This window comes from Paramormyrops kingsleyae, chromosome 7 (assembly GCF_048594095.1).
Source record: "Paramormyrops kingsleyae isolate MSU_618 chromosome 7, PKINGS_0.4, whole genome shotgun sequence".
Taxonomy (NCBI): Eukaryota; Metazoa; Chordata; class Actinopteri; order Osteoglossiformes; family Mormyridae; genus Paramormyrops; species Paramormyrops kingsleyae.
Window position 1 is genome coordinate 23,158,605 of NC_132803.1, and position 16,382 is coordinate 23,174,986.

General features: G+C 47.8%; 1 protein-coding gene across 14 annotated transcripts in view; it reads left to right on the forward strand.

The window, feature by feature from the left end:
- rapgef1b (Rap guanine nucleotide exchange factor (GEF) 1b) overlaps nucleotides 1–16,382 on the forward strand; it is a 57,014-nt gene that overhangs the window by 36,520 nt on the left and 4,112 nt on the right. For 3 of the 14 annotated variants that reach the window (XM_023807978.2, XM_023807977.2, XM_023807981.2), the window contains exons 9-17: nucleotides 1,022–1,507; nucleotides 2,709–2,911; nucleotides 5,405–5,566; nucleotides 11,011–11,157; nucleotides 13,213–13,305; nucleotides 14,518–14,606; nucleotides 14,897–15,002; nucleotides 15,716–15,791; nucleotides 16,152–16,236. In XM_023807978.2, the coding sequence (XP_023663746.1) occupies nucleotides 1,022–1,507; nucleotides 2,709–2,911; nucleotides 5,405–5,566; nucleotides 11,011–11,157; nucleotides 13,213–13,305; nucleotides 14,518–14,606; nucleotides 14,897–15,002; nucleotides 15,716–15,791; nucleotides 16,152–16,236 (1,447 nt within the window). The remainder of the gene's footprint in view (nucleotides 1–1,021; nucleotides 1,508–2,708; nucleotides 2,912–5,404; nucleotides 5,567–11,010; nucleotides 11,158–13,212; nucleotides 13,306–14,517; nucleotides 14,607–14,896; nucleotides 15,003–15,715; nucleotides 15,792–16,151; nucleotides 16,237–16,382) is intronic. The other 11 variants (XM_072714524.1, XM_072714525.1, XM_072714527.1 and 8 more) reach the window with 11 other exon arrangements.

A 16,382-nucleotide genomic window follows, 5' to 3' on the forward strand; every position in this document is an offset into this window, starting at 1 on the left:
CCTGATATATTTTTAAATACAATGTGAATGAATGGAACTACAGTGGTTAATTGTAGCTTCAGGCCGAGATTAATTACATGGATCTCCCAGAAGAGTAAATAGAGATTTCCTCAGAATAAGGAAGCATTCATTCTTGATAACCGTGGTGAGATATTCTTTTGCCCTGTCGGTATAACCCGATGTACCCCCTCAGTTATAAGGGATCTTGTATTTTGGGGCTGAATAGCACAGAGTTTGTTCATCCGCTTAGCAAGATGAGTTGTTACTTTGTAGCCGGTCATTGGGCTGCTGGGTAACTGCTTGCCCCATGTGGAGTTTTCTGTAGAGCTTCTTCTGACGCGGTGTGCAGACGCCCGCGCTCACTCTGAAAAGGCCATAAGCCGTGAAAGCGCAGTCTGTGCGCGGAAGGCCTGCCAGTACCGGGGGAGGGCGGGGTCACTTCCTTTGAGGAGTGCTGCTCGCTTCTTGGCTCCCCGGTCTACCACAGCGGACCCTGTGTTCCTCCGGAGAGGGGCCGCCCCCTCGTCTCCCGGACTGCGTGCCGTGGATGAATGGGAACCGCACCGCGGGATTCCTGCACCCGTGTAACGGCGGGCAGCAAGATGGGCCGGCCCGAGGCTGGTGATGGTAGCAACTGGATGTACATTGATGTGACCCAGCGAGCCCAAATGGAAAATGTGCGACTTCTCGCTCGGACATTGAATATTTTGTTTGTGTGTGCAGGGGGAAATATTCCTCAACGTTTAAACAATCTGACTTAGCCCGAATTTTCGTAGCATTTATTTAAAAGCTGTAACTAATCATCTGCAAAATTAATAATCATGCGGTGTAACTTAGGTGCGGCAGACTTTTTGATTCAGGTCCGTGGCTGTGATGTGATGTGGAAGCTAAGGGACAGTTATTGAATGGAGTGACAGAACCAGTGATCATTTTTCTGCTCAGGGTCATCTGGAACTGCAGTGAGCTTTGTGTAGGCTAGGTGGCGCCGTGACTTGCCTGACGCTGTTCCCCTCTCACGCAGACAACACGGAGAGCTACGACCCCGACTACGACTTCCTGCACCAGGACTTGTCCAACGCAGAGCACCTCCCAGCGGGGGGGTGCCTGAGTCCCCTGCCAGAGAGCCACAGCGAGTCGCCCCCGCCCGGCTTTGCGCCTCAGGCTCCACAGCTTGGTTACAGCGTCCCACCCAGCCCACAGCTTCCCCTTCAGGGTCCAGGTGGGGGCGCTCCGCCCGCGCTGCCCCAGAAGAAACGTCGTAGCACCTCACAGGCCTCGGGCGCCCTGGACGGCTCGGGGATGCGGGCCTCCTACGAGCGCCACCCATCACACTACGACAACATCTCCGAGGAGGACCTGCAGTCGGTGCCGCCCTTCCCGCTCTTCACGCCCGGCTCGCCCATGCCCCAGAGCAACGGCGGGGGCTACCTGCCCGAATTCATCTCCGGCGAGACCGGCGACATCCCCGAGAGCCCGCCGCCCCTCCCCGAGAAGAAGAGCCGACACAGTGAGTGGTCTGGGAGGGTCATGGGGGTGGCGTGTGTGTGTTGGCGCGGGGAGGAGCATGTGAGGATGTGGGGGGGGCTGCAGGATGTATTACATACACATATATCATGCGCATAAATATAACACCAGCCTTCCAGCAGACAAGGCAAAATGAGGTAAAAGGCTCGGGGGTGGGGCGCGGGGTGTTAGATTAGGGATTAACCCCCTTGGTCAGATACCGAGTGTATTATTTGAAGAAGCCCGGAACCGGACGACAGATTGGGGCTAAATTGTGATATTCGGCCAGGTCTTCTGCCATAGATTCATGGGTGGGGGCAGCCGGAGATTGGGTCTCACAGAATGAAATGTTTGTCTGTGAATTCTGGGAAATGTTTCACTGGTTAGAACACAGGCCTCTCCCAGGCCGAAAGGAAATGACCTCCAGTGTGTGCGGAATGACTCTCCTGCTGCTGGGGGGGAGGGGCGCTGATGTCATCTTCTATTGATGTTTAGGTTTACTAACAATGTAAAACTAGCCTATGGTTATGTAAGTAAGTTAATGGGTACTGAAGGGGGCGGGAGGCTGGTAATCTGGGTGGAGTTAAAACTTCACGCCATAAATTGCCTGGATGGCAGGATGACTGTGTCGGGTCTCTGAATGGCCGCGCCGACCGTCCCTTCTCACCTCTCCTCTCGCTGCCTCGGCCCACTTCTCCCTGCATTACCTTGCTTCTGTCCCTGCCTCTCCCTATCTCAACCCGCCTTGCCTCACTTCTCCTCATCCTGCCCTACCTCTCCCCACCTCTCCACCTCACCCTGCCTCTCTCCGTCTCTCCCCACCTCTCTCCGTCTCTCAAACCGCCTCTTCGCCTCACCCTGCCTCTCTCCGCCTCACACCGCATCTCCCCGCCTGTCTCCGTGTCTCACACTGCCTCTCTTCGTCCCTCCCTCACACCGCCACTCTTCATCTCTCCCCGCCTCACACCTCATCTCCCTGCCTCTCTCCGTCCCTCCCTCACGCCGCCTCTCTTCGTCTCTCCCCGCCTCACATCGCATCTCCCCGCCTCTCTCCGTCTCTCCCCGCCTCACACCTCATCTCCCCGCCTCTCTCTGTCCCTCCCTCACACCGCCTCTCTCCGTCTCTCCCTCACACCGCATCTCCCCGCCTCTCTCCGTCTCTCCCCGCCTCACACCGCCTCTCCCGGTCTCTCCCCTTCCCATAGTCCTGCAGTACATGCAGTTCGTAGAGGACTACTCGGAGCCGCAGCCGTCCGTCTTCTACCAGACGCCCCAGAACGAGAGCATCTACGAGCAGCGCAACAAGCGCTTCCAGGAGGTATACGGCTTCAACGACTCCTTCAGCAGCAGCGACTCTGTGCACGAGCCCCTGCCACCTCCCGCCCTGCCGCCCAAGCAGAGGCAGCTGGTGAGTGACCAGGGGAGCCCCACCCACATCGCTGCCCCGCGAGGCATGTGGGGCCTCTGATATAGCACACGCCTACCATGAATCAGGTAGCATGACCTGACACTTCATGGTGAAGATTTAACGGGGCAGGAGGGGCAGTAGGGTTTGTCCCTAGTGAAGTATTGGCTGTTAAGAATCAGCGTCTGGTATGTCTGGACTTTCTGTGAGGTGTTAGAGCTTGTTTAGTCTGGGACATCTGTGTTGATTCTCTCTGGATTGGTTACCCTTTGTTTGGTCTGGAACTTTGCACGCATCATATCAAGGCTTCATTTGTGTCATCACCTGCTTCAGGGAAGTAATATTTACTGCTTAGCCGCCCAAGTGATTTTGGTTTTAGGTTCACGTGTCTGAATATTATAGTTCTCATTTTGTTCAATTAATTTAAGCATCTTTATGGCAACACTACTGGAATTACTGGAATGCTTTGGTTCATTTGGACAGCGTGTCAGTTTAATTCTTCTGAAGCACTTTGATAAATATTCTGATATCTTACTCCCTGTCTGCTAGTATTAATTTGGTTCTTCAGATACTGCCCCTCTCATCCCGACCTCCAGCAGGCATAAAGGGTTAAAGGCATGCCGAGGATTGACATGGATGGTACAGATGCACCTAGAACATTGCAGATGGTGTTTTTTGTTTGGCTGTCTGTAAGTGGCAGACCCCCCCCCCCCCCCCACCCCCACAGCTGAAAACATCTCCTGTCCTGTTCAGAGCTGGGTTATCAGGGAGGGATCAGCCATATCAGGGCGCAGTGAGGTGGACTGAACAGCTGACTGACACAGATCGTATTGCGATATGATATTACAGCTTCACTCCCACCTGCCCATCTCACTGCAGAAGATGAATGTGGACCTTGTAGCGATTCAGTCATGTGGGTATTTGGAAATGTATTCAGCTTTGGTGAGATTTAAGAATACTCTTGGCACCTATCATCACCCACAGATTTCATCACCATCTGCCTTTCCTCTTTTTTTTTTTTTTTTTTTTTTACACTGGTACACTTTGGTATTTCTTCTGAATTTGTTTGACGGAATATTCCTGCAAGGTGGAGGGGACACTGATCTTTTAGTCCAACCAGGGGTTTGCGACTTGGAACCCACACAGAAAAATGAATGCATCCATTAACTGTGTGATTGTAGCAGAACATGCAATACGCAGAGTTTTAAAGTGTTAAACCTGCAAGGTAGGATGTGGTTGGCAAGGGGAAGGTTTGGAAGGTTCCTTTGATGTGGGACGCCGTATTCGCCTGCAAGCCCAAGTTACACCTCCTCAGGCCTGCAGAGAACAGAGCTCGTTGTAAAAAACAAATCTTATTATCACAGAGTGAGCTCTGTATTCCATATACACCAGGGTTCTTCAAATCTGGACCTCGATTCCAAATCCAGGCCTTGTTTTCAGTTCTCCCAGGTAGTTAGTTTAATAATTACTGATTTTGATTGGTCAGAGGCTTCACACCTGACTGACAGGTAAAGGAAGGCTGGAAAACCAACAGGGCTCCGACCTCGAGGACCGTGAGTTGAATAACCCTGATATACACGCTGCAATATTTATGCTCCTGCAATGGAGATTATTATGTATTATTACTTCAGATTTAAATCCATTGTTGCATTATCTGGCTCTCAGTGATTCCTTGCAGTATTTGCTGCAGTTGATTAATACTGATAATTATTTACAGTGTGATTAAAATAAGCCATTGTGCCTGTTACTGGACTGGACTATTCTTTTTAATATAATATGGTTACCAAGTTTTTATATAAATAATTACTTTGCAAGTAATTTCTGAAGATTAAAAAGGTGGTCATGCTGGTTGGTATTACGCAAAATATTTACCTGCATTTTTTAGGTATTAATTAACTACTGTTAATTTGATAGATTCCTTTCCTTGTATATACAAATTAAGTATTATCGTGTTGTTGCATTAATTAGAAAATATACAGCTGGTCAACTAGATATCCCTAAGAGTGTTTGCTGTTCGTTTTGGAGCATTGTTTACATGCAGTGTGGATCTTGGGTTTCCCTTGATGTGTGTGTGTGTGTGTGTGTGTGTGTGTGTGTGCGTGTGTGCCTGTGTGCGTGCGTGCGTGCGTGCGTGCGTGCGTGCGTGCGTGTGTGTGTCTGTGCGTGCCTCAGACCCCATCCTCAACAGTCCTAGGTATTTCTCGCCGGTTCTCCATCAGGAGGTGGGGTGAATGTGCTGGGGGGGCGCGGGGGGGTATGACCTGAGCCTGTGTTTACATGCCGGCTTTGTCCTGCTCTCAGTTCCTCTTGGCGTCTGGTGGTTCCCCTTCCACTTTATGGGCCTCTTGCTTGCTCGGGTTCTCCCGTGGCTGTGCTTCAGCCTGCTGCATAGCTGAATAAACTTCCCCTTGCTCTTCTCTCCCGCCTCTCTCTCTCTCTCTCTCGCCTTCTTCTTCTGTGCACTTCTCTCTTCCTTCTTTCCTGTCATCCTCGCAGGCCTCGCACTCTGCTTCCCCTTCCTCCTCCTCTTCCTCCTCTCTCTCCTGCCACCTCCAGCACACGGCAGTGGCTCCGGAGGAGGCCAACGCTGCGCTCAGCCTCAGCCTGTCCGTCTCTAACTCCTTCCTGAGTGGCCACTCCTCCCTGACCACGCCCATGGTGAGTCCCGGCCCCCCTGGGTCCGTGGGGTCAGCTGTGCCAGTCCCGGGGCCCGTTCCCCTCCGGTCCCTGGCCCTATCTGCCACTGCTTCTTTTGTTACCAGTGCCCTGGTCATTAAAAATCCAGTCCCTCGTTTCTGATATGACAGCGAATATATGGGCCAGTTCTGGGTCCCAGTTTGCTGCAGGTTCCGTCCCCTGAGCTTGGTGTCAGTGGCTGACGCTGATCACCACTGTTACGGCCACATGCCTCATTTCCTATAATCCTCTTGATCCTGTCCAGAGATCTTCTTCTGCATGAGAGTCTAATAGGTGTATTAAAGTGCTGCCTGTCTCAGTAAATAGTAATGAGCCAATTAGGTGCCTAATTATAATTAGCCTGTATTATTCAATGTAGATGTCAGTTTCCGTGTTTCACTGGAGTACTTACCCATGTGGTGTGCAGCTGTAAGCTGACACTGTGGTTTGTTTCCCCAGGTTGTGGTCTCCTGCAATTTGGTAATGAACGTACACACTAAAACTAGGCCTGTCGCAATATTGCAACGCCATATATATCTAATATGATTTTGCATCGGTGTTTTTATCTTTTTGTTTTATTTTTTTTATATGATATGATTTTTTTTTTGTATGATTTTTATTTGCACTTGAAATTGAGTCTAGTTTTTAGGGGTGGTTTCATTCGTTTTTATTTTAAATTTTTGAATTTTATTTGGTTGTTGTATATTTTATCCTTGGTTTTAGTAATTTTACCTCTAGGGATAGATTGAAAGTTGTAGGACTTTGCTGGCCGTGACAAATTGTCACCGTTTGCTGCTGTTGGCTATGTCTATGGTTAAAGTTCATTGCACAAGAGGCCCAAAGATAAACACGTCTAGCGTTAGCTAAACAGTATTTCGAAATGGTAACAGGAAGTATTTGACGCTTGTTTTTATTTTATCTCCGGTGGTTTTGGAACCGATATTTATAGTTTTTTTAGTTGTAGTTTTTTTTTCATATTTTATTTCAGTTTATGGAAATGATTTCGTAAGGAAGTATAATCCTGCCTTGTGTTTTGTAGGTACATATTGCCAGTTTAGTTTTAGTAAAATTCATTTTTATTCTTAGAACAACAATAACACATTTCATAGATGTGACTTTCAAAAGCAGCTTTGCCTGGTGCATTGAAGCTAGAAGTATGAACATGCAGGGCTGCGGACGGTGCAGCACTGTTGCGCATGCAGCAGCACTCGCGCATTCATGTGGCGTATGAATCAGCGCTGAGCGACGCCTGTAACGCGGAGAGCAGACCAGAGGACAGCAGCAGTGTGATTGGCTGGAATTGGCCATTCATTGTTATGGAAACATAATTTGACAATATGGTCAGGAAAAATGATCAAGGTTATCCATCTATCAGCGATAAATTGATAATGTAATTATTGTGACAGGCCTACAGTAAACATGTAAATCTTGCAGCACCATCATTGCAGTAAATCCTCTCCCCACCTTTTTTTGCCTCCGCATTAGATTTCTTCAGTTGTTCTTTCTGAAATGTTGAAACTACACAACATTTCTGCAAAGATTCCCCATTAGAACTCAAGGGTAGCTTCTCAGTTTTGTCTCTTATTTTCTGATTCCTCTCTTTCATGCTTATTTTTCTCTGGCACTTTCGCATGCAGTTCTTTCTCAGAGATTCCCTGTTAGCCCACTGAGCTGCCTCCTCGAACCCTGAGCCGGACAGAGGATTCCCACCTAACAGGCCCTCGCCTGCCCGCTTAAGTTACTGAACGGCAAAGCGTGTTTATATATATATATCCTGCACCAATTCGCTTCCTTTACTTCAGAGCGTATTGTATATTTATCCTGGCTTGTGAAATCAAAGTTCTTTTTCCAGCATATTCTTTCAAATAGACCATCACCAAATATCTTTTTATTCCCGAGCAACAGCTTGGGAAAATTCTAGCAGGGGTTAGAATTTAAATAAATTTTGTTTGATTGCACAGTGATTATGGTCAAAAAACAGTCATCACTTAAAAATAAACTGGGGGGGCTTTCTGCTTAAAGTTTTCCCCGTGCTCTGTACTCTGTACTCCTGTGTTTTTGCAGTTAATAGTAGCAGGTATGCAAACTGGCTAGAGTGAGATTTTCAATTCGAGACAAATCTGCACACCCATTTACATGTATGTAAGGGTTCTGTTGCCTTGTCAATAGTCCATAGGGTTTGAAAACTACCGCAACGCTTTTGTAGCTAATTATAGGTTTATTATGGAATAATAAAGTTTTGCCATAAGATTTCTTGCATGAGCGAGAGAGTCTGAAAGCATGAGAGTTGGCGACCCTGTGGTAATGACTGGCATTTCCTGAGTGTTGCTGGTCATTGGTGTGACAGGCAGGTATCTCTCATTTACGCTGATGTTTAAGTCCACTAATGCTATTCTGATATTTTAAATTGATAAATAATGTAACCTATGCTGAGTAACACCTGTTTGAATGAAAATACTTCTACGTGTATGGTCTTATCAGTCATGGTAACTGCTTCGAAGGGTTAGGGGCTCGTTGTATATAAGCCAGTTAAATTTATATCAGCAGTAGCAGTACGTTGTCATTCTTTGGTGGGTAGATGGTTAAGAGGTTGGACTAATGATCGACAGCTCCTGGTTCCCAGGGTCTGACTGGTGTTCCTTGAGAGAATTGTTTCGGTAGAATAGGTGAGAGTGTTAGAGATGGACAGATGTGTGTGTGTTGGGGAGAAAGTTACCAATCAGTGGTGATTAAAGCAGGGAATTTAGCCTCGTAGACATACAGCAGAGGTTGTGCATCTCCTGAGTAATACCACAGCTTAGACACCTTAAGGGTGTCTCTATGCGCCCATGAAGGGCAGGAATAGTGAAACGGGTATCTCCAGATTTGGGGAAGGGTTCATCTGCAATACTAAATTAAGCTGCAACCCCGTGAACCACATGGCCGAACAGTATGTCGTAAAGATCATAAAAATCCCTTATTCACACATTACCTGACCTAACATCACCTATGTGAAGCCACTTCTCCCAGAATGTGTAATTATAGGCTTGTGGATGTGGCCCAGAGCTAGACCTGATTAGTTTTTACACTGATAACTTGTACGTACAGTGCTTGGCCTGTGGCTTGATGTCCTTTGATGTCTTCTCAGAAGTTAAACTACTAGACATTGAACTGCGCTCTGTTGTTTTTTCCTGTTTGTCAGAGTGGGAGTTTTTGACGGTGCCTGGCAGTGTTGTGTGGGGTCCTGGCTTTTCTCACCTGGGTGACGATAATCTCAGAGGGACTCGATCTGTACTTTTCAGGCTTCTGCAGAAGTACATGAAGTTCTGCCTAAAGAATGTCACTTAGCACAGGTTTTCCACACAAACACCAGACTCAAAAAATGGTTGTAGAGTATGGAACCAATTCCTTTGCTGTTCTGTCATGTGATCTTCACACACATTTTTGCTGAAAAGTCAAACGTTTGTGGCTAAAATCTGTGTGTGCGCCTCCGACTCGGAACTTTCCGTAAAGCACGGCGAGCTGCTACAGACATCGTGTAGGAGCTTATAAAGAACTCCAGACATATTTTGTTCTAATCATTATCTTCCTTTTTAAACATACCTCGTTTTCAAACTTGTTTATTTAACCACTAGCTTCCCAAAAGTTCATTGAACTAAGCAGACAAATGTGGTCAGAACTTCATTTCCCATGACAGATGGCACCACAGGGTGCAGTGACACAATCGGCTCATGCATGTCTGATTTTCTCAGATGCTAGAGCATCCGGCTGCTAGGCTGGCAGAGGCTGGTCTTTAAGGTTCCTCAGGCTGCCCTGGTCTTCCCTCAGCCTACGCCATTCTCCTTTATTTTGGCAGCCGTACACACACCGAGTCCGATGGCCTGGTATCTCAGCTGTAAATTAGCCGCTAATTAAAATGTTCACTGCTAAAGAATTCAGCAGCTTTGAGTGGGGAAGCAGTGGAGTGACTGATCTGCTGTTTTCACTGGAGAACCTCAGTCCTTATGCATCTGTGGATTCCGTGGAATGCGGGTCATATGGATATAATGCAAACAGACACCCCTCCTCCCCCTTTTTTCCATGCTTGACTCTGACCCCTTCTGCCTGTCCACAAGTGAAAACTTCACATTCCGCAATTCCTTAGGGAGTGATGCATTTTTGGGAATTTTGGGGGGCGGGGGCGTCACTGGGGAGGGGGTGTGTAAAATCTGTGCGTTAGACCTTGGGCATCATTTCCTCTTTCCTTTTAAGCCTGCATGCTGCTTTCGTTAGTGTGCTTCATGTAAGCATGCTGCTTTCGTTAGTGTGCTTCATGTAAGCATGCTGCTTTCGTTAGTGTGCTTCATGTAAGCATGCTGCTTTCGTTAGTGTGCTTCATGTAAGCATGCTGCAGTGCAAACGGAGCATCCTGCACGGACACAGCACCTGTGTGTCATGCTCCAGGAATTCCCGTACCTTGTGAAAGGGTGATATCACTGCTGGCAGACCGTGACGTTCACACACCGCCCTCTAATCCTGTCTGACACTTAAAAAAACACGACTGCGATTACTGGATGAAGTTCACATTTGATAAGGTTTTATTTTATTGCATATAGGTTTTGTGTGTTTTTTTCCCCCATTATGGGGTTAAACGTGTCTGTAAGCGTATACTCATTTGTGTCTGTGTGTACAAGGTCTTTGTCGAGAGGTACTTCAAGGCAGAGCCTGTGAAACAAGCAGGGTAATCTGTCTATTTCTTTTTATTATTATTGCTTTTTTTTAAGATCTTGCTTGGCTGAGTTTGCAAGATGGTGCATTTCTGTCAGGGGAGATGTTTCCTGCAGAATGGCCATTTGGAAGTTATTTTTGGGGAAGTCTTGTCCTTGCCAAGGGCACGGGGGTATGCGGGGGGTACCAGCGGCTATAAAACACGGGGCACTGGGATCCTTTTCACGTGGAAATGAGCAGCTGAAATTGAATTATCCGCTGTGTGTTCAGCCAAGCCCATCTGAGGGTTTTTTCCATGATTTGGCAGAACAGTGCGCGCGCTGTTCACCGTGAGAATAGGAGCAGACATTCACTGTGGAGACGCTTTTGTTTCCATCTTGTGATCATTCTTTGTTTCATGTTTCCGATTGTCTGGCGGTACTGATGCTTATTGGTGGGCTTCTTCAGGAACGGTCCAATCAGCAGCGTGGAGTGTTTCTGCCCTTGGAAGGCCCTGTCATCCTCACCTAAGTGCCTCACTGTAACCTGGCCGTTTCCTTGCAGACCTTTCACTTCCTATTTTTCTTTCTCTCTGTCTCTTTTTCTCTCTATCCCTCACTTCTCTCCCCTTGTCCTCACTATTCCAGTGCAAGGCTATTTTTAGGTCCTACTCTCAGCACTTCCAGTCTTACAGCCAGACTCCCATTCCGCCTTTCCTCTCATCTGTCTCTTCCCACTTTCCCACTGTCCACCAATCGCAGAGCTCGGACCTTATGGCGCCGGCCAACACCTGCCAATCAGCCGATCCAGGGGTTGTGGCCAATGGTTCCCTGGACAGCTCTGGTGGTTCTCTCGCTGTCTGCCTTCCTTCTGAACCTTCTCTCGCTGACTCTCTTCAGCCCTCTGTGGTGAGCTCCAGCTGTGTGCACTGGCAGACAGGGGGCGCTATACAGCAGTCCAGGGTGCAAAAGTAATTGTCATCATTACTGGTGTAATGGGCCTCTTTCACATTACCAGGTCTGCTTCCTTAGAAGCTGGAGGGCATACTTGCTTTCAGGATTATGATATGCTGGATTTCGTGATTTAAAAAAAAAAAAATGTATTTGAAACTAAAAGAATGAATAAATGGGGAGTGTATGTGTGTGTATCCTGCACATCTGTCCCTGAGATTTGTTTACGTCTATAAGCAGTTGTGAATATCAGAATGGCTGTTCTCTGGCTGAAGATGAAATATCACAGCACTAGAACAAAAGGATTAAACTTAACGTTGGATTTCATACCTTTCATAACATACGATTAGATATGTAAAATTTAGTAGTCACGTTATCAAAAAGACGTGCAAGTTAACTAGTTAGATTTTGAGTATCTGCCATGTAACAAGCTATAGGATCTTTCTTTTGGCAGCTAGCTAGACATGAAGTTCTAGAAGTCCTTTGAGATGCTCCTCTTGGAACATCTTTTCCGTTGCTACTCTAGGTTAGTTTTCTTGCCTCGATATTGAATCTTAGCAAAAGCCACGGCCTTTTTGGAGGTGTCCTGCTTCCCGTGTCAGGCCGACCAGTGATAGCAGAATGAGGAAGTAAGTCGAAAACAAAGCTGCAGACTCCAGACTTCAAGCATTTGATGTGATGGTGTGAAACAGGCCTGTCTGTCAAAAATATAGTGTGTCTGATATGTATAATCGGTTAATATTAATGAAGAAAGGGGGCGTGAGAGATTTGGGTAAGATGGGAACGAGTGGGAACATGGCAGGATGTTGGAGAGGGGACAGAACCCCCCAAGCTCGTCCACGGGGTACAGGGCAGGGGGGCGGCTGCTGTTGGGTCTCCTCAAGGTTTTTGGCCAAGGCTGCTTTTTGATAGGACTGCTGACTCAACACTAGTATGCAGAACTCCTCACCATGGAGTAACTGAATGTTGAACAGGATTTCTGCACTTGGCAGGATATTAAAAATTCCATAATATTTGGGCTAACATTCCACCATATAACAAATGCATATATAATTGCATTAACTACTTAGTCTTAGGTTCTTGTCTTAGGTTCTGGTAGATATTTGGCTAAAGTCTTGGGATTGTGATGGACAGTGCTTCGATTGTCCTATACAAATATTTAAAGATTACTCTCCCCCAATTAGGACATTTATATCATTCTGACATTGTGTGTTTGCCATCATTAGTCACTAACATTCTGGATTTGTTTTAGCCTGTGTTGCGCTACCTTTATGTACATCCTTATGTGTTATTTTTGTGTTATGTCCTTTTGTACGGCTTGAAGTGTAGTGTAGCGTGTTCTTAATCCTTGTTCCCTCAACAAGTGTAAGTACTATGATGTGAGGATATGCACCCCCCTGATAAATTGTTCTTGTTTCATTTATGTCTTGCATTTGTGCCAAGTACCTGAGTGCAGCTGATTCCGAGAACCTGTGATGACGAAGGCAAACTCACATCACTGGTACTTCTTGCTTGAAAGACATTCAAAGATGCGTTTCCCATAATGACAGGGTCACGGGTCTGTGATGATGAGTCATATTTTGAGGTTTGAGACGCGCATCCCCTGTGTGCCCCCCCACCCCCCCCCATCCTGTTCATCGTCGTTCAGAACCGCACGGGACTTTCTGAGATAATTACCCCTGTTTTGACTTGTGCTGTAGACTGTAGCTTTCCTCAGGTCTCTGGCCGTACCTGGCCGGTCATCCGGGTCATTCTCAGTGCCCTCTGTGAGCCAGGCTCTTAATTACTGATGAAGGACATCTCGGGAATTTGGCCCTAGAGCCAGGTGGCGGGAGATGGTGGCCAGTGGCTTCTCAGCCACTGCTGCAGTGTGTGTGTGTGTGTGTGAGACCCTCTCTGTGGGTGTGGTATGGTTGCCTCGGCGGTACTCGCCTCACTGCAATGCTGCTGCTTCCCCCGAGCATCATTCATATCCTCTGCTCTCCCGCCCCCGTTCCCTCTCTCCCCCCATAGAGCGAGAGCGCTAACGACGAGGGCGGGGAGGGGGAGTACGTCAATCTGTACTCGTCCAGCCAGGCCAACGGGAAGGTGCCGCTCTCCCTCGGAGTAAGTAGGTAGAGGCGGAGGGCTCACGGGGACGACCCCCCCCCCCCCCCCCCGGCTTGCCTGGGAGTCTGTGCTTCTGCTTCGCTTAGCATGCCAGCTTTTGCTTGCGCCCTCGATGTCTCCTCACACCTGTGGCACCCCCCCCCCATCCACCCTTCCCCCAAGTAATCAGCTGGATACACCGTCTCGAGCCACACAGCCGTGTAGTAGAGAGAAGTGGGGGGGCCCTGATCCTTTATCGCCGGCAAATTAGGCATGTCATGCAGTAACCGACGCAGCCTGAAATGCATCATAGCGGCCTGTACCGTAGTAGTGGGGTTGTTAGCATGCCTGCCCTCTGCAGAGGAGCGGGCAGGTCTGCTGGGGCGGGAAGGCGCTCCGGACCGTACAGGCACCGAAGCTCAAGACTCAGGAGAAATGCCAAAGTAGGAACAGGAGAGGCGGCAGTTTAGAGTCATGGACAACAAAGGAATGTCCCTGAGAAGGGTGGGCCTGTACGTGCGGAAGCAGAGCCCCCATCTCTAGGAGGCAGACGGAAGCAGAGCCCCCATCATCGCGTCGGAGCAGAGCGGCAGCGGTAACTGCATCCTTGTGCTTTGGTTCCGACCCTCAAGTGCTCATGAGACATTTGTCTGAAATCAGCCAGTTTTGTTACTCATTGTAAAAATTCTGATCCTCTGGAAGAAATCCTGGATTCTAATTCCACCTGAATCCCAGGGATTAAAAGCCTCAGAAGTCTTTGTTCTAGAGAAAGACACATAAAGGTTATCCAACAGTCTGCCATGTTTCGGGGGAAATTGCGACTCTTCAGGGACCGCTAACTATTTGAGGGCCCTCTCTGTTCTTTCTTAATGTCTTGTCTGTTGGAAGGGAACAAGTTTGCGTTACATCTTCCATTTGAATTAAAATAACACGTCTGTCATCTTGTTTTGTTCCTGTTTTCTGTACTGCATATTTATTTAAAGGCGCAGTATCTGAGCTCTCGTTTGACTGTTTCGATGGTTGCTGTCTGCCTGACTGACTCGGTGACTGGCTCTGTAACCTGTCTTGAGTGCCGTATTCGTGGTCCCATTGTTCCCGCTGCCTGCCCAACTAAAACCCCTTACTGCACCACCATGTGGTCCTGATCGTGCGTTGTCCATTTACACGGTGAGTCTGTGGGTTCAGTTTATGTGACGACCCAGGTTTTACCAGGCTGCTGTCTGTTGGCAGGATCCCACGGGTGCTGCTGACGATATTCTCCAAGACCCCAGCACACAGGAACCCCCGTCCAACGGCAAGGAGTCCCTGAATTCAGAAAGGTAAGGAGCAGCTTCGTCACCGTTTGCTTTTCGTAGCTTCCGGAAGCCTAGTGGTTCATAAAGGCGTGAAGTTGCACCACACAAGTTCCGAGTCCGACCTCTGTAACTCCCTTGGATATTGACCTTAAATGAATCCCCCCAGGAAAAATACCCACTTGTATAAATCCGGAAATATTATTTAAAAACTTTCAAACGAAAGTCTCAAATGATACATGTGTTCCATTAGGAAATGATACTTTAGTAGACGCTAATCAGCGAGCAGTAACGATCTGTCCGTCACGTGTCTGCAGTAGAAGACAGAAGTCGACTGACTCGGGCCAGAGCGAGGAGGAAGTGGACGAGCTCTCCCTCATCGACCACAAGGAGATCATGTACCGCATAACGCTAAAGCAGGAGGTGGGTTCGGCGTACCTTGGCGTGAACACCTACACGCCATTGTGGCCCTATGCGCATTTACCATCTCCACCATTCAGCTCCAACTGTAAAATGAAATTGCACTATTAAAATGATATGAATTACATTGACAATAATCTTATTTTGAGCCTTAGAACTTGTCTGTGCTCGTACTCCTTGTGTTTGATAGTATCAGGAGAGTATATTATTTGCTTAGTGAGTTCAGTTTGTTTCTTGGGATGGTCATGTTTTGTAGTTGTAAAGAAAATAAATAAATGTCACCAGTTACCTAGGTAACAAAGGAAGGTCTACCAGTTCTGGGATACACCCATTATTATATTTGCTTTTACTTTGTCTTTGTATCGAGGCTCTGCTGCCCTCTGTCGGCCAGCTATAGCAACTGCAATCACATTTCCTCTCTCGTTGGTGCTGTATCAGATGCTTTGAAGCACTCTGCCCAAAGAATAGTTTGGAAGGTCACACACACATCTGAGTACTGTGCCAATACATGTGCCCCTATGTAAAACTGAGGGCTTGTGTTAACGAGGGAGCTTCTGCAGGATGGGTACGGGGGGGAGGCTGCACCTTAAGGCCAAAGGAATATCTCTCACCCCTTTTTTTTTTTTTTTTCTCTCCCGCTACTCCCTCCCTCCTTCTCTTTCTCTCCTTCCCCTCCCCTGCTTCACTCACCCACTTTCACGCTCTTGACAACTCAGAACGACGACGGTCCCGATGTTCGTGCCGGATCAGGAGACATTTTATTAGTCCATGCGACCGAGACGGATCGCAAAGGTATGTGTCTCTGTTCAGCAGGACTGTCTGCATCCAGTGCTGCATGCGTCACTGCAGCTCCCCCCGTGTCTGCGCGTTTCTGCAGAAAGGGGCCATTAAATACGCCTTGCTGTTTATTTTCCCGGTGGGAAAATAAACAGCCGTATTCATAGCCGGGTACCGTATTAGACATACCGATGCTGAGAGTGTTCGCCTGGTGGTTTTTGGCAGCTGTGCACTGGCTATAGCTTCCTGTAAGTTTCATTTTCTCATTTTCAGTTCTGTCAGTAGACGAAAGAAAATAATAAATGGTGGAGATTTATGTCCAAACGATTCATTCGCTGTTTGACAAGTTGCTTTTTCCATCTGTTTTCCTTACAGACCTTGTTTTATACTGTGAGGCCTTCCTGACGACTTATAGGACGTTTATAACCCCCGAAGACCTTATAAAGAAGCTGCACTATCGATATCCTTTTGCTGGCCAGGAGCGGCCGGGAAGCTGCAGACCATAGAGCCGCTAGAAGTAATATGTGCAGCCTCAGGTCATGTTTACTGCAGCCCGGCTCAGAGATAAGTGGCAGAAAATCGAAATATCATGGCACCTGGCTTTAG